General features: G+C 41.8%; 1 protein-coding gene across 2 annotated transcripts in view; it reads left to right on the plus strand.

Moving 5' to 3' along the window:
* The first annotated feature begins 6,937 nt into the window (after positions 1–6,937).
* Positions 6,938–23,690, plus strand: part of NPTX2 (neuronal pentraxin 2) — a 41,859-nt gene continuing 25,106 nt past the window's right edge. For both annotated transcript variants that reach the window (XM_061600001.1, XM_061600002.1), the window contains exons 1-2: positions 6,938–7,632; positions 17,321–17,537. In XM_061600001.1, coding sequence (XP_061455985.1) covers positions 7,198–7,632; positions 17,321–17,537 — 652 coding nt within the window. In that variant the 5' untranslated portion in view covers positions 6,938–7,197. The remainder of the gene's footprint in view (positions 7,633–17,320; positions 17,538–23,690) is intronic.

The following is a 23,690-nucleotide window of genomic DNA, read 5'->3' on the forward strand; positions in this document are numbered from 1 at the left end:
AGAAGGTTCAGCCAGCAATGCCGGACGGATTTTCAAACAAGCTCTAACTGATTAAGCGACACATTTATCTTTTCTTCAAAGAAAAACGGATTCTAACAGGCAAGCACTCTTCTTTCTATTTTTTTCATCTGGTTTAAATTGTTGCAGCAAATAGAGATTTGTCAATGAATCAGCTATAAAGAATTTCTGGGTGAGTTATAACTCTTCTCTTTCATTCACGAAATTAAGGAGGAAAGAAATTGAAAAAGCTTATCTTTGTTTTGATTGCAAAAAGCTGACCTGGAATTGTGAATTTTAAAGATACAAACGGATGAGGGATTTCTATTCCGAGGAGATAAATAAATAAATTTGATTTATGAACTTTGGAGTATTATATGTCTGGGACTATTTTTTTTTTGGTCTATTTCATTTTGACGAATCTGCTTGTTCACGACGCCACTAACTGTTCTGAAGCTGTGAACTAAATTTGTTTTGCATTCCTGAACATATAAGAGATAAGGCAGGCTGTGTTGTCTACACTGTGATGTCATCAGGCCTGAAATATTAACCCAATTGTTGCTGAAATAAGAAGTGGTTTTTCTTTTTTCTTCGTGGTTTTAAGAATGGCAATCAAGAAAGTGGCTGAGAATCTGGAAGTAATTATGTTTCAGAAAATAATGGATGAAATAGGGGATCTTGTGAGAGAGGAGACTGATGAGATCAGAGATGAGAAAAGAAAAATTAAAGAGAAGATGCAAGCCCTGGAGATTGGAACAAATGTGGAATCGGAAAAAGACCTGGATTTTATGGATATTAGAGATAAGGTTTACTGTTTGGAATTCAACGTTGTCTCTGAAGAAATTAATGAAGATATTAGAGATATTAATGTCTTGGATAAATTTTTGGACTGGAATGATGTGATGGAGCTTGACATAGAAAAAATCTATGGAATTAACTACAGACATGTTACAAAAGGAGCCAGGCCTGTATGGAGGCCAGACCGATAAGAGCTCTGAATTCCTTGAGATGCCAATAAGGAATAGAGACGAGACCATACTATTGCAAATACTTGCCTTTATTAGAACCTTTGCAAAGGGAGGGCCACCCTTAAGTGACTCTCCAGAATTGCTGACAGTCATCATATTTATAGGCTATAGATGCGTCACATACATAATATCAGAAATGCATAGCTAATCAAGAATACATCATTGTTTAATTTCTCAGCATCTGTCTATTCTGGTCCACTTCTCTGTTCTCCTTCCAAACTTCCTCCATCCTTGACCTTTGGTCCGATAAGCTGGGAATAACATTTTTAATTGCTAAAGAAGCTGATAAGCGGAAAACTCCCATACTTTTCACAAGGGAGGTAAGCATATGTTTCACTTAGCATTGTTTGATTTTATTTCAGTACAACCTTTTTAATTTTAACTCATTGCAACAGACATGTGACAATGGACAAACTCTCAAGAGATGTGCCAGTGCATTATGTAAAAAAAAAGAAGAGAGATATGACTTTACAACAATATTTCAGCAACATATTCAGAAATGATGGCAAGGAAATATTTGTGAGAAAGGAAATTCCTATTAGACTCTTATTATATGACTATGGCTATGACAGCAAGATTATTATGGGATACTGACAATGGAAGAATGGCTGCTGAAATTACTGGATATAACAGGATTATTGAAGATGGAAGATGGAATTAACATTGATAATGGAAGAATGGCTATTGAAATTATTGGATTTAACAGATTTGATGAGATGGATTAAATATTTGTGAGAAAGGAAATTCCCATTAGACTCTTATTATATGACTATGGCTATGACAGCAAGATTATTATGGGATACTGATAATGGAAGAATGGCTACTGAAATTATTGGACTTAACAGGATTATTGAAGATGGAAGATGGAATTAACATTGATAATGGAAGAATGGCTATTGAAATTATTGGACCTAACAAATTTGATGAGATGGATTAATCGATATGTTTATTTGGAGAAAAATTGATAGATATATTTCTCAAGGAAGTGAAACCTCTCTTTGACTTTTTGTGGAAAGAATAAAGTAATGTTTATGAGATTTGATGATTAACTAAGATAACTACTGGAGGAAAGTGATTTTGTAATATAATTTAAGAGACAGGATTGTTATATATTGTAGACCTATAACTGATCTGCGACAAATCGGAAGTCAACATTTTATTTTATTGTTTAATTATTTTTGTTTTGTTTTATGTTTTTGAAAATTTGAATAAAAATTAATGATATAAAAAAAAAGAATGGGACATGCCAGCCTAACCAGAGTTACTGCTCTAGAGAAAGAGAATTTGACAAGAGGCATTAAAATGAAACAGTGCAATTGTACACAAACTTGCGAGTGCTGCATTAAAACTAAAAGTGTGAGACCAAAATTTCCTAAGAAAAGTGAGAGGAAAACCAAAAGGCCTCTAGAATTAATTCACACTGATCTTTGTGGGCCAATGAGAGTGCCTTCTCAAGGTGCAAATTTATACATGCTGACTTTTATAGATGACTACTCCAGATATACTACAATGTATCTGATAAAGGAGAAAAGTCAAGTACTTCAAAAACTGAAGGACTATGTTAGGATTGTGTCCAACAAATTTGGCAGAAAGCCACAGATCATAAGATCTGACAATGCAGGGGAATATGTGTCCAGGGCTATGCAAGGCTTTCTCCATGAGGAAGGCATAGAGCACCAGACTACAGTTGTGTCCAACCCAGAGCAGAATGGGGTTGCAGCACACATGAACTGGAAGATGCACATTTACCAAAGCAGTACTGGGGAGAAGCTGCAGTTACTGCCAATTACCTGCAGAACCGACTTCCTGCATCTGCAACCAACAAAACACCATTTGAACTGTGGCATGATAGGATACCAAGTGTGTCTCACCTTTGTGTATTTGGGTGCAAGGCCTTTGTAAACATCCCAAAGGAAAAGAGATTCAAACTTGACAGCACTGCCAGGGAAGTAATATTTATTGGATATTCTCCAACGCAGAAGGGATACAGAGTAATAGATCCCAAAACTGGCAAAGTTGAAGTATGCAGAGCTGTCCATTTTGATGAAAGAAAGTGAGCACACCAACCAGAAGGGGCGCCACACCAAACAGATGACAGCGAAATAGAAGAAGAACCTGAGTTATTCTTCCACCACAGAAGGTATAACAATATACCTGCAGAGGAAGATGAGGAGTCTGAGCCAGAAGAGGCAACACAGTCAGAATAGGCATCAGAGCCAGAAGGGGCAGCCGAAGCGCCAGCACCCAGACGCTCTGAATGCACCAACAGAGGTGTACCACTTACCTCGTAAGAGATGAACTTCCAGAGCCAGAGACCTGGAAAGAGATTGAAGCCTTACCCATAGCAGAAGCTGAGAGGTGGAGCCAGCCAGCCAAGGAAGAGCTGGAATCTCTACACCAAAGTAATACTTGGACACTGACCAAGCTTCCTCAAGGAAAGAAAGCTGCAGGCTACAGGAGGAAATTCAAGGAAAAGCCAAATGCTAGTCTGTATACCAAGCCAGATGTGGTAGTAGCATTGGGATACCTGCGCTGAAAAACCAGCTCGCCAACCAAAAGGGAAGCAAGCAAGTATGCAACAGACTCTTGGAGTCAGAAGGGGTGAGTTCATGCACCAAGTACATAGACTGATTTATTGGATTTTATTGTGTATATTTATATTTCTCTGTTGTACACCGCCCAGAGAGCTATGTTAGTCGGGCGGTATAGAAACTCAACAAATAAATAAATAAATAGACGTGAAGCACCCACCTACCGCAGAGGACTGCTCAAGATGGAGTATGGTCCAACAGAAGACATGACTGCAGATGCTCTCACGAAGACGTTGGGCAAAGTCAGACATTGCAAGCTGCGAGACAAGATGAATCTCGTGGACTGAACCAAACACTCATTGAGAAGGGGTGTTGGAAGTGGGGCAAGAGCAACTCCTCTTTTGTTCTTTTGTTTGTGCTCCAGAGGGAAGATAGAGCTAGGATCCTCCAGATGGATAGGCTTGTTTACCTTTTACCTGTGATGCTCTGCCTGACTTCCTTCTGTCGCTAGACTGTTACGTCTTTAGGGAAGCTTACCTGCCCCTCCTCCTCCTGCCCTTTCCATTCTTTTGTCCTCCAACTGTCAGGGAGAGAGGAGACATCCCTCTGTCTATGCTCTCTCCAAGCATGGGGCTACCTCCTGCACCTGGGCGTTACGCCTCCAACTTAGCTAATTAGTTAGAACTAGGTTTGCTTTTCTATCTACTATGTATTTCTATAAATAAAGTAGCTTTTCTTATTTTACTAAGTCTCAAGTCTCAGTGATGCTGATGCAGGGTTTGATGCCTGCTTTCTTAGGCAAACGCATGCACACGCTGGCACACTCTCATTTCAACATCTGTTACTCTCTGCTGCTGTGGTGCTGCTTTAAATGAAATTAAGCAACACAATTACACACAGTGCAACATTAAGGAGGTAGTTTGAAGACAGAGATATAAAAGGTCTGAATCTGCGCTGATTCTGATTTGTTTGCTGGGAGGTTGTGTCAAAACAAGTGTTATTGCTCACTTTCCAATGTGTTTTCCTGTCACTTTCCTTATTGCCGGGAAAAAAAACCTAGGGAAGTGGGTTTGTTGTTCAAAACCTCCCATTCAACCATAATTGCACAACTTCAGGTAAGTGATTGAATCCCACCTAAAAATGGAGGCGGTCTGGATGCACCATCATAAAAAAAAGCAGATGTATTTCAGTGGCCAGAGTGTTGGATTAGAACTGGGGGAAAATTAGTTTCAAATTTCCATTCAGCCATGAAACTCACTGGGTGGCCTTGGGCTAGCCACTACCTCTCAACCTCACCTATTTTACAGGGCTGGTGTGAGGTAGTGATGAGTAAGCTATGTGCGCTGCCTAATTCCTTAGATGAAAGGTGCAACATAAATGTAATAAATATGCACACCAGACCAAGCTTATCACTGCTTAGTCCCAAATAGGTTTGGGTTATGACAAAGGGAGTCCCTCTGTGGAGTCAGTAGTGTCTGTTGTTGTTTTAATCCTACCCTTCCTAAAGAGAGCATACAGGCTTCCCTCCCCCCCCACCTTGTAAAGTACGTTAGGATGAGAGAAAGAGAGACTGGCGGGGGATAATCTAATAATCTTATCTAATCTGATTTGTATCCAAGTTTTACAGGTTTAAATTTGCCATTCTAACCACTACAGCCTCTCACTATTGGACGGGGGAATTGTTTCAACCCACATAATATTAGAGAACAGAGTGGCACCTCTCCTTCTGACTAATTCTCACCTATTAGAATTCTTTGAGAGTGTCAACAAGCATATAGATAGAGGTGATCCAGTGGACATGGTGTACTTAGACTTTCAAAAAGCGTTTGACAAGGTACCTCACCAAAGACTTCTGAGGAAGCTTAGCAGTCATGGAATAAGAGGAGAGGTCCTCTTGTGGATAAGGAATTGGTTAAGAAGCAGAAAGCAGAGAGTAGGAATAAACGGACAGTTCTCCCAATGGAGGGCTGTAGAAAGTGGAGTCTCTCAAGGATCGGTATTGGGACCTGTACTTTTCAACTTGTTCATTGATGACCTAGAATTAGGAGTGAGCAGCGAAGTGGCCAAGTTTGCTGACGACACTAAATTGTTCAGGGTTGTTAAAACAAAAAGGGATTGCGAAGAGCTCCAAAAAGACCTCTCCAAACTGAGTGAATGGGCGGGAAAATGGCAAATGCAATTCAATATAAACAAGTGTAAAATTATGCATATTGGAGCAAAAAAATCTGAATTTCACATATACGCTCATGGGGTCTGAATTGTCGGTGACCGACCAGGAGAGAGACCTCGGGGTTGTAGCGGACAGCACAATGAAAATGTCGACCCAGTGTGCGGCAGCTGTGAAAAAGGCAAATTCCATGCTAGGGATAATTAGGAAAGGTATTAAAAATAAAACAGCCGATATCATAATGCCGTTGTATAAATCTATGGTGCGGCCGCATTTGGAATACTGTGTACAGTTCTGGTCGCCTCATCTCAAAAAGGGTATTATAGAGTTGGAAAAGGTTCAGAAGAGGGCAACCAGAATGATCAAGGGGATGGAGCGACTCCCTTATGAGGAAAGGTTGCAGCATTTGGGGCTTTTTAGTTTAGAGAAAAGGCGGGTCAGAGAAGACAGATAAAAGTGTATAAAATTATGCATGGCACTGAGAAAGTGGATAGAGAAAAGTTTTTCTCCCTCTCTCATAATACTAGAACTCGTGCACATTCAAAGAAGCTGAATGTTGGAAGATTCAGGACAGACAAAAGGAAGTACTTCTTTACTCAGCGCATAGTTAAACTATGAAATTTGCTCCCACAAGATGCAGTAATGGCCACCAGCTTGGATGGCTTTAAAAGAAGATTAGACAAATTCACGGAGGACAGGGCTATCAATGGCTACTAGCTGTGATGGCTGTGCTGTGCCACCCTAGTCAGAGGCAGCATGCTTCTGAAAACCAGTTGCCGCAAGCCTCAGGAGGGGAGAGTGTTCTTACACTCAGGTCCTGGTTGGCCACTGTGAGAACAGGATGCTGGACTAGATGGGCCACTGGCCTGTTCCAGCAGGCTCTTCTTATGATCTTAATGAATAAAGCCCTCTTGTGCCAAAATCTCCATTCCCCTCAGGGAATGAAGTGGGAGATTCTTTTTCTCCCGCGCTTTGATTTGTGCCAGTTACCGCCCGCGCTCACTTCCGTCTTTCTCGCCCTTACCGGCAACTAATAAAGAGACTTCCCTCCGTCTTCCTCCCCCTTCGCAGCCGGCCCTTAATGCCGCCAGGGCTGAAGAGCGTCACGCGGGCTTGCAACCAACCAGCGCGAGAAGCTGCCCCACCTCTCTCTCTCTCTCCCCCTCTCTCCCCCCCCCACGCTCCCTCCCTCCGTCTTTCCCTTCCCGCAGGTTACGTGGCTCAGTCTTTTAAGAGCGCGCGAGATACTTTGCAGACGCGCTCTGAGTTTTGTTTCCCTTTAGGGTGTGGTAAGCACTGTCTTTTTGTTCTGTACTTTCGTATCTGCCAAGAAAAGTGACCAGAGCTCCGGAGCTTCTGCATTCTTTCGAAAGAAACCTGTTCCAGCTATTTGCAAATCTCTCCAGGGTCCTGTGCCCGACTCCCATGCTGAGCCAGCCCTGCACGCGGTAAGTGAGCCCCGCGCCTGGCCGGCATGCTGCTGCCTGTCTTGGCGGGGCTCGCCTTCTCCGCGTGGGGGGCAGCGGGCGCCCAGGAGAGCCTCCCGGGGAGCCGTTTCATGTGTACCTCGCTGCCGCTGGATGCTGCCAGCCCGGGCTGCCCGCTACCTCCCATCCCCATGCAAGGGGCCGGTCTTCTCCCCGAAGAGGAGCTGAAGGCCATTGTCCTGCAGCTGCGGGAGACCATCCTGCAGCAGAAGGAGACCATCGGCAACCAGCGGGAGACCATCCGGGAGCTGACTGCCAAGCTCAGCCGCTGCGAGAGCCCCGATGGCAAAGCCGGTACCTGGACGAAAGAGTTTGGTAAAGGCAAAGACACCATGGGCGACTTGCCCCGGGATCCCGGCCAGATCATTGACCAGCTCAGCCGCACCATGCAGACCCTCAAGGATCGCCTGGAGAATCTGGAGGTGAGAAGGGAAAAGCACTCCCGGGGGAGCTGTCTGCGGCGCTGAAAGTGGGCTGCTGAGTTTGGGAAGACGGGGCGATGTCCTTCTGGGGGCGATTGACAAGTGCGTAGTGGGAGCCGCCCAGCTGCCAGCGGTGCAGAGACTAGTTGGCTTCTGGTGATGGGAAATGAGGGGTAGCTGACAAGTGTGAGTAACTGACAGGTGGTGACTAGGTGCGGAATGGGAGCTGCTCTGGAAGTTGTCTGTGGTGCTGAAAGCGGATATTTTCTGAAAGAGAGACCAGCATCCTTGTGGGTGATTGATGACAGACAGTTTTTGTGGGATGGCAGCTTATAACAGGTTCTGAAAGTGACTTTGTCCTTAAAACTTTCCTCACAGGGAGTTCCACTAGGGATAAAACTGCCTTCTGTGTGCCTAGGGTGCAAAGAATGAGCTGTTGGTGTGAGAAGTTCCTTAAAGGGTGTGATGTCAAATTTAGGCTCCAGTCCTAAACACCCTTAGTAAGGAGTAAGCACCACAGAACACACTGCAATGTCCTTTAAAAAAATGTATGCATTGGATTGTGTTGGTTAGTATCATTACATTTTTATCCTACCCTTCCTCCAAAGATCTTAAGGCAGCATATATGTTCCCCCTTTCTTTATCCTTGCTATCATGCTAGGCTGAGAGACAGTGGACTGCTCCCAAGGTCACCCACTAAGCCTTGGGGTTGAAATATGAACCCCAGTCTCCTCAGTCTAAATCCCAGACTAATCACAACACTATATTAGCATGCTGGTTAAATGGAGTTCCCATGTTTAGGGGGAGTGTACCTCTGAATACAGGTTGCTGGAGGAGGCAACAGCTGAGGATCACTATGGCCTTCATGCTCTGCTTGCAAGCTTCCCAGAGGCACCTGCTTGACCACTGTGGAAATGCTGGACTTGATGGGTGTTTGATCGGATCCACCAGGGCTCTTCTTACACTGCTATTTAGATGACTTAAAACATTTTTCTGGGTAATTGCACTGGTAAACTTGTCAGGAAATGAGATTCAATATTACCCCACCCAGATTCTGTTAGTGGGGCCTTGCATCCTTTTTTGCTGTCCATATCTAAAGAATGGTTCCAAATGTCTTCATTTCTAGTCTCTGTGTCTGGTCTAGTCTATGGTATGGTGCTATTCCAAATTTAAATACACTGGGCTTAGGAGAGCTCCATATGTATAACTCCCTCAGTCAGAGCTTGGAAAAGTTACTTTTTTGAACTACAACTCCCATCAGCCCCAGCCAGCATGGTCACTGGATTGGGCTGATGGGAGTTGTAGTTCAAAAAAGTAACTTTTCCAAGCTCTGCTCCCTCTTTTCTTTTTGGCATTTGCATGGCTGTTCAACATTTGTAACATACAGTTTCATCTCCTAGGCAGCTGAAGGTGCTTCTCTCCTTGAGGATTGTTGTCACCTGGTAAATATATATCTAGAAGATTATCAGGGGAGCAATTAGTGAAGTTGAAGCTTGTTTATTGCAATGTCCTAGAGGGCTTCATTTCCCAGAAATTCTTAGTCATAGTCTTATCTTTAATGGGATTTAAAAAGAACTTTAAAAAGAACATTAGGAAGAGAAACTACATTTTAACCCAGGCATAAAATGGAGAGTGAGAGCGGGGTAAGACCTGGAATTGGTCAATTTTTCATAAACCAACTCTTCATAAATAAAATAAACAGCAGCTTCTGGTAAAACAAACCTTATTGTGAGCCCTGGTGCAGCTTTGGTTCTGTGAAAATTGATTGCAACAAGTAAAATCCCAAGAACTAGATTTTTAAAGTATCATTTTCCCCAATGGAAACATGAAAGGGCTAGATGTTCCATGTGTGTCATCTAATAAAATGGATTGAGAGGAGATTTGTATGTTTTATTTTCCTGTCTTGGTGCTTTTCATTTCTTTTTCTTAATCTCTGCCTTGGCTAAGAACATAGTTGCTTAAGAGGTTGCAGTGTAATATTAGCATTGTAGATAATATGACCTTGGCATATGGTGCCAAGTAAAAAGATGAAAAATTAGTGTTACGCACTGGTCCATCTTCTCAGCTCTTAACTATGGAAACATACCACCTGATACAATGACAACTGGAATGAATGAAAACCCAACTCTATATTTTAGATATTATTTTTCATTCCAGCATTCACTCATGTTTAAATATTTACCACCATGTATATCCTCTCCCCCAATCCAGCTGTCATTTTGAAAGACAGTTGAAAGCTTTTTGTAATCAATGCAAAATTCAATCTATTTGAAACCGTTCTTGTATTTGCTTTAAGTGCTGTCAACATATAATGAGGAAGTCCCGTAATAATAAGACATCAAGAATATAACTCTTAAGGAAAAGTCTATCATAATGAGGATTTCCCTTTCTTCTTAGAAAAGCTACTGAATATTGTCTCTAGGGTGCATCTCCTTTGGACATGCTGGATATCTTGTGTAGATTACGTATAGAACACAGGTGGATGACCTGTGGCCCAAAGGCCACATGTAGCCCCCAACCTCATTTTATGCAGCCCTCTCTGATGCCTCCTGAAGCTGCCCCATTCTTCCATCTCATTAGAATTCCTTTTTTCCTATTTGTTTCCTCCTTATTTTACCTGGCTTTTTAAAGCTTTTCATCTTACAGATGAATTGGGAGGGGCAATATTTCATTTGCTAAAAATGAATAGTTGTTTTAAATACTTTTTCCTGGTTGAATGGCTTAGAAATGTTCTTTCCCCAATGGCCTTAGAACAAATTGGTAGGGTTCTGCCAAATATGTATATATATGTATAGCACACTAAAATTGGAAAGGAATCGCTTTTATTTCCTTTCCAGGAGGTCAGCTTCTGTTGCTAAATGCAGGAGCTGCTGGTGGGAAGGGGTGGTGGCATGCAGTGGTGGCGGCCTGCACCTGGCCTCCCAGCAGCCATGTCTCTCCTGCTTACCAGGAGGGGCAGGAGTGAGGCATCATGGAGGTTGGTGCTATTTGGGCACACTAATTAGAGTCCTGGATTGGCTTTTCTGGTACACCTGTGCAACACTGACCTCCCTGCTGCCTCACCCTTCATAGTAAGTAGCACTGATACACCAGCTGCTTCTGGCCAAATGAACCTCTGCCCTGCAGACTACTTTCTGTATAATGGAGTGGCATAAGAATTCAGGCATCAGCCATCTGTTTCATAATGTAAACTGGTGTCAAAAGTTGGTTCCTGGGCATAACTGAAAGCATTAGTTTGACCCAGGGATAGCCAACACGGATAGCCTTTAAGATTTTATTGGACTTTAACTTCTGTCAGCTCCATCCAGCATGGCCAACTGACAGAAACGATGGGAGTTATAGTCCAACAACATCTGGAGGGCACCACAGTGTCTCTTGTTTGACCATGACACTCTAGTTAGCAGAGGGCCTTCATATTTACAGAATGGAAGTGACCTCCATCTATTGATATCCGAAAGGATTTTTGAATGATTGAATTACTCTTTTAGAGTATGAAGTTGAGCCATTTCTAGCTTTGCTCCATCTTTGCAGGGTGTCCTTCATTTGCCAAAGGCCCCCACTTCTGGTTTTCAGACAGAAGGCGAAAGACTTATTTATTTCAGCAACCCACTACAACTATTGGAGTGAGATCAGTAAGGGTTCTTGAGGTCTAGCAGGTGTAGATTTTATTGTGGACAGCTTTTGTTCATTGTTCTGCAATGCCTGCTTTATAGCATTGTATACACACGTGTTGTATAATTATCAATGTTGGTGTTCATAGGATCATAGAATCATAGAATAGTAGAGTTGGAAGGGGCCTATAAGGCCATCAAGTCCAACTTTCTGTGCAATGCAGGAATCCAAATCAAAGCATTCCCAACAGATGGCTGTCCAGCTGCTTGAATGCCTCCAGTGTCGGAGAGACCACTACCTCTCTAGGTTATTGATTCCATTGTTGTATGGCTCTAACAGGAAGTTTTTCCTGATGTCTAGTTGAAATCTGGCTTCCTGCAACTTGAGACCATTATTCCGTGTCCTGCACTCTGGGACGATCGGGAAGAGATCCTGGCCCTCCTCGATGTGACAACTGTGGAAGGAAAAACTTTCCAGACCAAAGATTGTGCTCCAAAGAACAGAGGTTTATTGATCAATAATACAGAAAAACAGTATGCATAATGGGAGAGGAAGCTCTCTCGAACTTCACTCTGCCAATCAACAGGAAAACATTGCTTTTTAAAATAATTAATACACCATACATACATTGGACCTTGTGACCCCCTGTGCCAATCCCTGCCCTGGTATCCCCCCCCCTGGGGGTGGGTACCTGTCCTATATGTTGCCTGGGAAATGGCTCCGGAAATATGCCAACCACAAATCACAATCTCTTCAAGCCTGCATTTAGGAGAACATCTATGCAAACATGCTTCTCTTTTATAATTTTCACTGCAAACATTATATTTTAACTTCAGCAAATTAAACATACTTTAAAGATGGGTTCCTAAGGGGATAAAATCAGAATTCCTTTCACACAACCTTTCATGTACTTGAAGAGTGCTATCATATCTCCCCTCAGTCTTCTCTTCTCCAGGCTAAACATGCCCAGTTCTTTCAGTCTCTCCTCATAGGGCTTGGTTTCCAGTCCCCTGATCATCCTTGTTGCCCTCCTCTGAACCTGTTCCAGTTTGTCTGCATCCTTCTTGAAGTGCGGAGACCAGAACTGGATGCAGTATTCAAGATGAGGCCTAACCAGTGCTGAATAGAGGGGAACTTTTATGCGATTTGGAAACGATGCTTCTGTTAATGCAGCCTAATATAGCATTTGCCTTTTTTGCAGCCACATCACACTGTTGGCTCATATTCAGCTTGTGATCAACGACAATTCCTAGATCCTTCTCATGTCGTATTGCTGAGCCAAGTATCCCCCATCTTATAACTGTGCATTTGGTTTCTTTTTCCTAAGTGTAGAACTTTGCATTTATCCCTGTTGAATTTCATTCTGTTGTTTTCAGCCCAATGCTCCAGCCTATCAAGGTCCCTTTGAATTTTGTTTTATCTTCCATGGTATAAGCTATGCCCCCCAATTTTGTATCATCTGCAAATTTGATAAGCATGCTCTGTACCTCCTCATCCAAGTCGTTAATAAAAATGTTGAAGAGCACTGGGCCCAGGACCGAGCCCTGTGGTACCCCACTTGTTACTTCTGCGAGAAGGAACCATTGATAAGCACTCTTTGAGTACGATTGTGGAGCCAACTGTGGATCCACCTGATAGCTGTTCCATCCAGGCCACATATAGTTAGCTTTGTAATCAGAATATCATGGGGCACTTTGTCAAAAGCTTTGCTGAAGTCAAGATATATTATGTCCACAGCATTCCCACAGTCTACAAGGGAGATTACGTGATCAAAAAATGAGATAAGATTAGTTTGGCAGGATTTGTTCTTCATAAATCCATGTTGGCTCCTAGTAATCACTGCATTGCTTTCAAGGTGTTTACAGATTGACTGCTTTATAATCTGCTCCAGAGTTTTTCCAGGGATTGATGTTAGGCTGACTGGTCTGTAGTTCCCCGGTTCCTCCTTTTCCCCTTTTTTGAAGATAGGGACATTAGCTCTCCTCCAGTCATCTGGCACTTCACTAGTCCTCCATGATTTCACAAAGATAATAGAGAGCGGTTCTGAGAGTTCTTCAGCCAATACTCTAGGATGCAGTTTATCGGGCCCTGCCGATTTGAACTCATTCAAAGTGATTAGGTATTCCTTGACCATTTGTCTATCAATCTCAAGCTCCAATCCTGCCCCTTCTACTTCATGCTTCCCGGGAGGGTCACAGACCCTTTTTTGGGAGAAGACTGAGCCAAAGTAGGAATTGAGCACTTCTGCCTTTTCTTTGTCAACTGCTATCATTTTGCCATCCTCATTGAGTAGCTGTTAAGTGGCTCCAGAGTGAGATGATGGGAGCAAGGGTCCCTTGACACATAGCTTATCCCTCAATGCTAACCCACACCCTTACTGATTTAAAGGAAAGTTATTTTTCACATGCAAACTATAATTCAAGGGTTGTCAGCCTTTTCAGACCAGAGGTCACATTTCAGATTTTGAGAGAGGCTGGGGGCACCAGTCATAAAATGGCTGCCATGGGGAGCTTGTGATATAACACAAAATTAGAGAACAGTCATGGTGAAGCTTTTCCCATAATTATATATCCATACTAGAAAATGTTTGACCCAATGAATTTCTGCCTGTCATACAGCTGTTAAAGGCACAAGAATCCTGTTTCCTCCCCAATGCCAACCCAAATCAAGGCCTAGTCTTCCATCCTATATTCCCTTACTGGATGTAAGCCCTATTAAACACACTTATGTCTAAGTAGACATATATACTATTGTACTGTAAATAAACTATATAGTGAATTCTTAAAGCAGAAAACATGCCTAAGCCTCTTTGCAAAGTTTTCACATTTGCCTTTCGGAAGGAGGGTAATTCTCTAACATTCACCACACTTATTTAATGTGTAGTAGTATTTTCAGAAAATAACTTCTAGGCACTACCTGATCTCAGACGAACCAAGCACAGGAAAGATGCATCATGGTTCCTAGGAAAGAAAAGGCAAATTATGGACTTTCAAAGGACTAGAAAAAAAAGACACCAGCAGGAAAAGTGTACTAAACAGGAGGGGAAGCTGTGACAGGTTGGCAATTCCTCCTAAAACTGAATTATACGCTGGAAATTAAAATAAGCCTGTATTTCTAATCATGCTTGCTTGTAAGATAACAAAGGGTTGTATCCAATGGTAGTCATACTTAGAGTAGACCCATTGAAATTAATGGGCATGATGAATTTAGGTCTATAAATTTCAGTGGGTCTGCTCTAGGTAGAATGTACTTAGATGTAACCCAAAGAGTCTTGTGGCACCTTAAAGATTAACAGATTTGCTTCAGAGGAAATATGCTTAGGGTTGGGTACTTTAAATGCAAAATATACTGTTACTCTTTCAGAAACCTAACACATGAATCAAAGTTCCCTCAATCCCCAATTCACTTTGCTGTTCTCCAAAAATGAATACATATTTCTGGTGCTACTAGTGATCTTGTAAGCTTCTTCAGTTTTCCTTGTGAAAGAATGGTGTATTATATGATTTCAGTATAAATAAGTAGCAGCATACATATGCTTTGCTTAGGAAATACTTTGGATTGAGGGTTATGATGATGTATTAGTCCTTTGAGTTTACAATGGTTTTTCCATTGCTGTAAACTGCCCAGAGAGCTTTGGCTATGGGGTGGTATATAAATGTAATAAATAAATAATAAATAAATTTTCCTACTTGTTCCATTCATTTTCCAACTTATTTGTTAGTGTCTTTGTAAATTGCCAGTCAGTTAGTTTATTACGGTCATAGACCCAAAATAGAAATAACACAATACAACAACTCATTGCATCTTACAGATCATTAAAAGTCTTTTAAACATTAAGAATGAATTACTGTTACTGCTACAAACCAGAGTTCGACCTAAACTTAAGCAGCATAACAAAACATACAGTCGATTGAATTAGAATATAAGCGAATTATAAAACCCATAAAACAGAATTTAATTTAAATAGGTCCTAAACTTTAATTCATCATCATAAAAATTATAGAACCTGCCTTTTACGGATGGCCTGAGCTATATAAAAGAATTTGGCTACATGCAAAGTAACATAATTGTATTTATCAGCTAAAAGGTAGTGCGTTTTCCAGGTTAAAGATCTACCTGGAAGACCAGTAAATAAAGGTAAAATGAATTTTTTTCTTGCATCAGAGTATAAATCACAAAAGAAGAGAACATGACAAATTGTTTTGGGTAAGTTCATCTTACAGATACACAGTCGGTTTTCTGCGGGAATACCATGAAAGCGACCCTCTAGGATAGCAGAGGGAAAGCAATTGAATCTGGCTCGGGTAAACAGGAATCTATATTGCGCAAAGGTTAAATCTTCTAGATATGAAGCTTGATTTGGGAAGCAAAAACTCAGGCCAAAATGCGATGGGAAACAAGAAGTTTTTGCTTTTGATATTAAAAACTGACGGTCTAGATCTTTTATCCGTTGGCCGATTATATGCATTGCAGCCTTAAGATCCCAAGAAGCCAGTAACTCTTTAGATAAACCTAAACAGTTTAACTTTTCATTTAGAATTTTGGACCAGGAACTGACAAACAGATCTCCCCATAGTATGTGAAGGTAACCCAGGGAAGGACCCGTATATGCCATTTTAGTCCAAAAATTAAAGGCTTGCAACCAAGCTGAGCACTCTACAGAATTGATTCTAGCTTCTAAACGAAGACAAGCAGAAGAGGCGCATTTTGGTAACCCGAATATAGCCCTCAAGAAATCTGAGAGCACTTGTTCCACTTTGGGATTAAAGTTTGTAACCCAAACAGGTATACCATAGAGAAGGTGCGGTAATATTTTGACTCTAAAAATGTTTAGGGCTGCAGGAATGTACCTGCCTCCTCTGGAATAGAAAAATCTAATAATAATTTTGGAAATATTTTGTGCAGATGCAGTGACCGCACAAATCTGGGAAGACCAAGATAGTGAGGAACTAAAAATTATTCCGAGGTACTTAAATTTATTAACTTGGCTAAAAAATTGGCCTTTAATTTTCCAATGATATTTCCGTTGGTTTCTCGAGAAAACCATTATTTGGGATTTGGAAAAATTTATACTGAGAAATTTTTTTTCACAATAAACCATGAAGATTCTCGGAAGACACTTTAATCCTATTTCGGAAAAGGACAGTAAAACAGAGTCATCGGCATACAACAAAAGAGGAGAATTAACCTCTGCTATTTTAGGGGAGTGTAAATTACTTGAGCAGCAATTTTCTTTTAGATCGTTGAGAAAAAGATTAAATAAGGTGGGAGCCAACACACACCCTTGTCGGACACCTATTTTTGCTGGAATGGAGTTTGTCAAGTTTCCATTTGGGTCATATCGTACCCTTATCGACGTAGATTGATACAGTCGACTAATTAGGAATAAAAGACATTTGTCGATTGAAGTTTTATATAATTTGGCCCATAGTAGATTTCTAGGGACAGAATCAAAAGCCATCCTGAGATCCATAAAGGCTACATAGAGGCCCCTGTTTAACCCATTCATATATTTTTCTGCTAGGTGTCTAAGTACTATGCAATGAGCTAATGTAGATCTCATTTTGCAGAAGCCTGCTTGTTCCTGACCTATGATGGAATTTTCTACTATCCAAGATTGTAATTTCACTTTAAGATAACTCGCATAGACCTTACCAACGACTGAAAATTGTAAATTGCTTTGTTCCATATCAGACAGATCAGAAGCCAGGGTAGCCTACACAGCCTCATAAAATAAGCTAGAATCCAGTTAATCAGCTGTTTGAGGGGGAAAGGGGATTGAATCCAGCCCCTCTCCCCCCAACATAGCTGATCTGTGGGAATCTTGCATTTTTAGGGAACGGTGGTATACCATGTACATCCCTGGTTGTTAGATCATGGAGGATAAATGTACACATGGCACCCATTTGCACACATAGTGAGGGATATGCACTCAGAAGCTTACTTGTGCTGCATGTGTTTAGTCCATAGCTATATATATCTGAGTATATTTTACAGGAAAGTGCTTAATTAATTTTAATAAATGACAATTGTGACATTTGGTTTTGTTTCCCTATTCCCACCCACCCCCTTAAAGCATCAGCTCCGAGCCAATGTGTCGTATGCAGCCCTACCTAATGAGCACCGAGAGATGCTTCAGAGGAGGCTGGGAGATTTAGAGCACCAGCTTTTGAGCAAAGTGGCAGAACTGGAGAATGAGAAATATCTGCTTCACAATGAGACTTCCACACATCGGCAAAGGACAGAGGCAGCCTTAAATGCACTTCTTGAAAGAGTTTCTGAATTAGAAAGAGGTAATCATGACGGCCAGTTTGCATCCTCCTTCATATATTGCTGTGTGGATTTATTTATTTATTTATTGCTCCTTGTGGAATGAGAGCCTCATTGACTCAGCAGGGACTCAGATATCCTGCAACAGTCCAATTGATTTAAGGCTCAGTGATGCAGGAAATATCTTGTGCCATGGGAGTGGGACAAATGGGGATAGTACTTTTTTAAAAAAAATGCCAGCATAAAGTTATTATACAGCCACAAGAGTGACTGTATACGTTTTTTTGCATTCCACAATGTTAAATTGAAAATACCCACCCATGCCATTCTGAAGCTTCCCATAAGCTCATTTCAAAACAAAAGCTTACAAAACTTATAGTCCTGAACTCAGAAACGCTTGCCTAACAATCTTCTAAATTTTCATGGCGAAGCACTAAACAGTCAGAGAGAACTGAGAGTTCAAAATGTAAAAACAGACAAAAACCAGACCCCTTTTGGAATTTTCTCTGTCAGAGTTCTCCTAATCTGTTGAAATTCATTAAAAATCAGCCGTGTTCACAGAGTACCTGTAATCCTATTACTGACCTTGCCCCATACTCTGACCTTTATCTTCTGCAGTTTAAAAAATGCCTGGCTGATTTTAAATTCATTTAAAAAAATTAGCACTGAACTCAATGGTAAGGCCAGGCATGCTCAGTAAGAACCAGCTGTCAGTGTTCTAAAAGCCAGACTCACAGCTGCTTGGCTTGCCTAATCAGGGGGGCACACCAAACCTTTATTTTACTTGAAACAGTCATGGCTTCCCCCAAAGAATCCTGGGAAGTATAGTTTGTGAAGGGTGCTGAGAGGAGACTCCTATTCCCTTGACAGAGCTTCAGTGGCCACAGTGGTTTCCAGCCGCTCTGATTGAAGCTCTGTGAGGGGAACAAGGCATCCCCTAGCAACTCTCAGCACCCTTCACTAACTACACTTCCCAGGATTCTTTGGGAGAAGCCATGACTGTCTAACGTGAAATAAAGGCCGGGTGTGGATGTGGCCACGGACAGCTTTGGTTTAAATTTGGGTGGGAGGCTACATGTGCTGTAGAATAAGGTGGGGGAAATGCTGAAAAAGAATAATACTGTTCACAATGTTTTCCTTTTGTGAAGGAAAGGGACTTCCTCTCTGCCCAGTGCCCACATATCCAATTTCTCCCCTTCCCCTCCTTCACCCCCTCGTCCCCTCCCTGCCCCTCCCCCAGATCAGTTTCACCTATCCTAAGCATGATTACACAGGAGTAAATCCCACTGAACTCAAAAAGCATGCAAATGATCAAACCTGCCCTCCCCTCCTCCTCCCTCTTGCCCCTTTCCTCCCCCTTCCTTCACCCCTCCTCCATGGTCAGGTTTACCTATCCTAGGACTATGACCTGGGAGATGAGGGTTCGAATCCCCACACAGTCATGAACTCACTTGCTTATCTTGGGCCAGTCACTGCCTCTCAGGCTCAGAGGAAGGCAATGGTAAACCACCTCTGAATACTGCTTACCGTGAGGGTCACCATAAATTCATAGGGTTGCCATAAATCGACTGGAAGGCAGTCCATTTCATTTTCATGCATGATTGCACAGGAGTAAATCCCATTGAACTCAATGAGAATGCAAATGATCAGACCTGCCCTGCCCTCCTCCTTCCTCCCATCACCTCCCTTTTGCTCTTCCCTCCCCCTTCCTTCACTCCTCCCCCTCTCCCATAGTCAATTTTACCTATCCTAGCCATGATTGCACGGGAGTAAATCCCACTGAATTTAATAAACATGCAAATGATCAAACCTGCTTCCCCATCCCCTGTGGTCAGTTTCACCTATCCTAAGCATGAGTGCAGAGGAGTAAATCCCACTGAATTCAATCAGCATACAAATGATCGATCCATTCTCAGCAAACCTGCACAGGATCCCATTTCTTACCTCCCAGATTAAAAAGCAGAGAAATCCACTAATAGGCAAAAAACCTTATGGTTTAAGAATGTGCCTATAGCCAATAGATATTTCTATCAAACTTTAAAAAGCAGGGAAATTGGGCAGCTATAGTGAATGCACCAGACGAGCAGGAGACCTGACCTCCGCCCTACAAATTTGTAAGTCCAATCCACTATCTGTGTAGCTTAGAAGAATTTGGTAACATGTGCCTCTGAGCATATGGTGAGTTGTGGCAACACCTGCAATTAGCCCAAATGACAGAAACAAGACATGTGCTGATTTTGTTTTAGAATAGAGGAAGCAACAATATTAAAGCAGTTGATATCGTTCAGATAGTCACTTTAAATACGTTTGATTTACTTCGCAATTTTAGTAAAGTTTCCTATAGTAAATCATTTTCTTTTGCTTCTGTTTCTGTGAATATGTGAAGTACAGGAACACTTTGTAACACTACAAAAAAGTTCAAAAAACAATTGTGGAATAATGGCACTGACTGTTCTGCAGAATAGTTTCCAATGGACATGAGGAGTGTCTCAGTTTGCAGAAGATCAAACATATTCTAGCAAAATTCTAAGTGTGCTCTGTGTTTTTAATTGGCCATTCCCTCCTTGCCTTAAGTGGACTAGTTTAAGCATAGCAGGCTGAAAACATACATCTTGGGCAGGCCAGGTTTGTTTTTTCCAACAGCTAGAGTAATTGCTTCAGTAGCAACATACTGTAATCAGTCTGATTTTACATCTAACTGCAGTTTCAGATTCAACTGTTAATGCGCCCAAAATAGAAATAGAACATAACCTCCAGTTTGAAACACAAAAGGCTGTCTTCATCGACATATGACATTGCCTAGAGAGCTCCAGCTATGAGGCAGTATATAAATGCAATAAATAAATAAACTGACCAATAAAAAGGCTTTGAAATTTATTAAAATAGATTTGACACAGATTTCTAGGATGAATAATGAGAGAAATATAATTTTCTAAGTTAGGTTCTCTGTAGAAACAGTGGGCTCATCTAGACGACTGTAAAATGTGTGACACACCCGCTATGTGTGTTCATTATTTTTCGGTCGTCCAAATGACGTCTCGCGCTGTTACGCATTTTTGCGGGTTAAATCCGCTCCTTGCAATACCGGCAAAAATGCGATTTGCTGTTTAAAATCGGGAATCATCAGCTGTGCCTCCAGGAGTTAGGATGCAATACCGTGGACTTTACAGCTGATGGGCGGTTCTTGGGTGTTTCCCCTTGCCCCTTCTCCTCATTCCAGACAATCACGTATCTGCACTTTTGTGCATGTGCGAGAATAAGCCTGGGAAAATTGAACCAATCATCGCAATGGTGGGGTGTTGGGGGGGGGTGCAACTACTGCGCAGATGCATTTAATTTTTTGCCAGCTTGCAAACTGGGCGGCTGCTGTGGGTGAGATCTGCCATGCACAGCAAGCAAGAAAGGGGGGGTCGGTTTCAGCCTGCCTCCCAAAAGCTTTGTCAATTTCATTCTACTTGCTGGGGTTTTTGCTTCAAATCAGAAAAGCATACATTCCTTTAAGTGTAATATCGCAAATACAAAGAAGAAAAGGTTTGCTGGTCGGTTTCAAGCCTGCTCCGGAAAGCTTTTTATTCTCCGTGGGAAGGAAAGGGAGAAGGAGGAGTGGGGGTGACACGTTTCTTGCTTTTTTGGAGAAATAAGTGCAATTGCCAGTGTGTGTATCTCCTTAAATATCAATAAAGGCAGAAAATCATACATTCGTTTAAGTGTAATATCGCAAATACCAGCAGCCTTTCCTTCCAAGGCGAGAACTCCTTTACAGCCATATTGAGCTTCCTTGCAAAGGGGGAGAGGAGCATACATAATTTTTTTGCTGACCAATTGGTTGATAGGGGGAGGTTTTAGAGGCGGAGCTTGGAAAAAGCTAAAAGAATGTAGGGGTCTTACTGCTGCGTGTGCGGGTGCAAACTAGCGTTTTTTTTAATTGGGAAAGAGCAAACTAAAAGGCAAAGTGAGGACTATCAGATGACAAACCGAATATGGAAACCGTGGATTATCCCACTCCGTTTGGATAAGCCCAGTAGCAACACAGAAAAGCAAAGTAAGAACAACATCAACAAACATACAAAAATGCAATTCTCCATCTTTGGAGACGGCAGGTGTTGCCACCACTCACCATATACTCAGAGGCACATGTTACCAAATTCTTCCAAGCTACATAGGAAGTGAATTGGACTGTGAAAGACCAACCCAAATTGTGTTTGCATTTTTACAAATTTATAGAGCAGTACAGAGAGGAAAGTCTCCTCTCAGAAAGAAGGTCAGGTCTCCTGCTCCCCTGGTGTATTCACTATAGCTGCTTAATTTCCCTGCTTTTAAGTTTGATAGAAATATCTGTTGGCTATAGGTACATTCTTAAACTGCAAGATTTTTTTGCCTATTAGTGAATTTATTTATTTATTAAATTTATATCCTGCCCTTCCTTCCAGAAGGAGGCCAGGGTGACAAAAGAACAAATGACAAAACAACAAAGACATTTGAAACGTCTTAAAAATAAAGCATCTTAACAACAGTTCCAGTACAGATGCAGCCTGAGATAAAGGTATCTACTTAAAATTCTTGTTGAAAGAGGAAGCTCTTCAGTTGGCACCAAAAAGACAACAGAGACTGTGCCTGACTAATATTTAGAGAAGGGAATTCCAAAGGGTAGATGCCACCACACTGAAGTCCTGATTCCTATGTTGTGCATAATGGACCTTGTGATGAGATGGTATCTGCAGGCAGTCTTTGTCAAGACCCCTCCTGTGGTCACCACCCTGTCACGGACCCACCTCAGGGTCCTGGTCTCTTAACTGTTCTCTCACTGGCCCTAGCACCAATCTCTCAAGATCCCACTGCTAGGCACCACCACCGGTCACTCTCTGTAAACAATATTGCCTTGAGACTGTGCCTTAATCTCCTCCTGACCTATTGCTACGTTGTGTCTGGGTGCACTTGCAGGCCACAACCCCCAGGTATCTTTGTGCCTATAAAGATTACAACCCTGGGTTGTTTTGGATACCTGCTGATGTTACACTATCTCTTCACCGCTGCCACCATTGATACTGTTTCCCCACCTTGGTATGTGTCCTGCCCACCCTTCTGGTCTGTGAAACTCAACCAAGGATCAGGTGTTTTGGTAAACCAAGAACTATTTATTTACACAGGGAATAACAAGATTACTTAAAGGTTCAGTCAACAAGCGTGTGGTTTCATAAGATGCGTTACTCTTTATATTTCTTAATCATAGATAACCTGCTTCACTACCCGCCTAAATCCAATCCACCCAACAACCCTCTCTAAAAACCCCTCTCAAACTCCAACCCAGAACAACTGTCATCCTCTCATTTATGCTTTCAGACACCCAGATGCTCAGCCAATCACACAAAGGCCCACACCATAGCAGGGGCCCCACTGCTGACCCCCAGAGCCCTCTGGCACTTCTCCTCCTCCTTGCTGTTCACCTGCTGCCTCCAAGCCTGTAAGCCATGACAAGAGAGCAAGGAAAAAAACAGCAGCTGCCACTTGCCTGGCCCTCTTCTTCTGGGCAGTGGTATGGATTGAGCCCAGAAGGAGAGGGGAAGCCAATAGTTAATGGTGACAATAGCAAGATGTGTGTGTGTGGGGGGGGCAGAGAAGAGCACTCACTGAGGGTATATTTTCCAAGGTCTCCTCCACCCAAATTAGGAGCTGACACTTGCAGAAGATTAACCATCTCCAAATACTAAATTTTTTGAGGGTTTAAAAAAATATTTTTATTTATTTATTTATTACATTTCTATCCTGCTTTTCTTTTTCATGATTGAAACCCAGGCGGTCTCCCATCCAGGCACTGACCAGAACTGACGCTGCTTAGCTTCAGCAGGGAGCTGGCCACATGTGCCCACAGACCGTAGCCTGGGACTATTATTTATTTATTTAAATTTGATTTCATACCCATACTTTTCCATAAAGTTTCACAATGGATTGCAACAACAACAAAATACAACTATAAAACAAATAAAACTGTTAACAACCATAAAGCAATAAAAATGTGAAAAAAATTAAAAACTTCAATATATAAAACAATTAAAAACTATTTTCAATATAAAAACAATGCAAATGTTTAAAAACAATTCCATGTTTAAAAACAATTCCATGTATAAAAACAGTTTAAAAAGTTCCAATGCAGAGTAGGATAATTAAGATCTCCACTT

Source organism: Rhineura floridana, chromosome 17 (assembly GCF_030035675.1).
Source record: "Rhineura floridana isolate rRhiFlo1 chromosome 17, rRhiFlo1.hap2, whole genome shotgun sequence".
Taxonomy (NCBI): domain Eukaryota; kingdom Metazoa; phylum Chordata; class Lepidosauria; order Squamata; family Rhineuridae; genus Rhineura; species Rhineura floridana.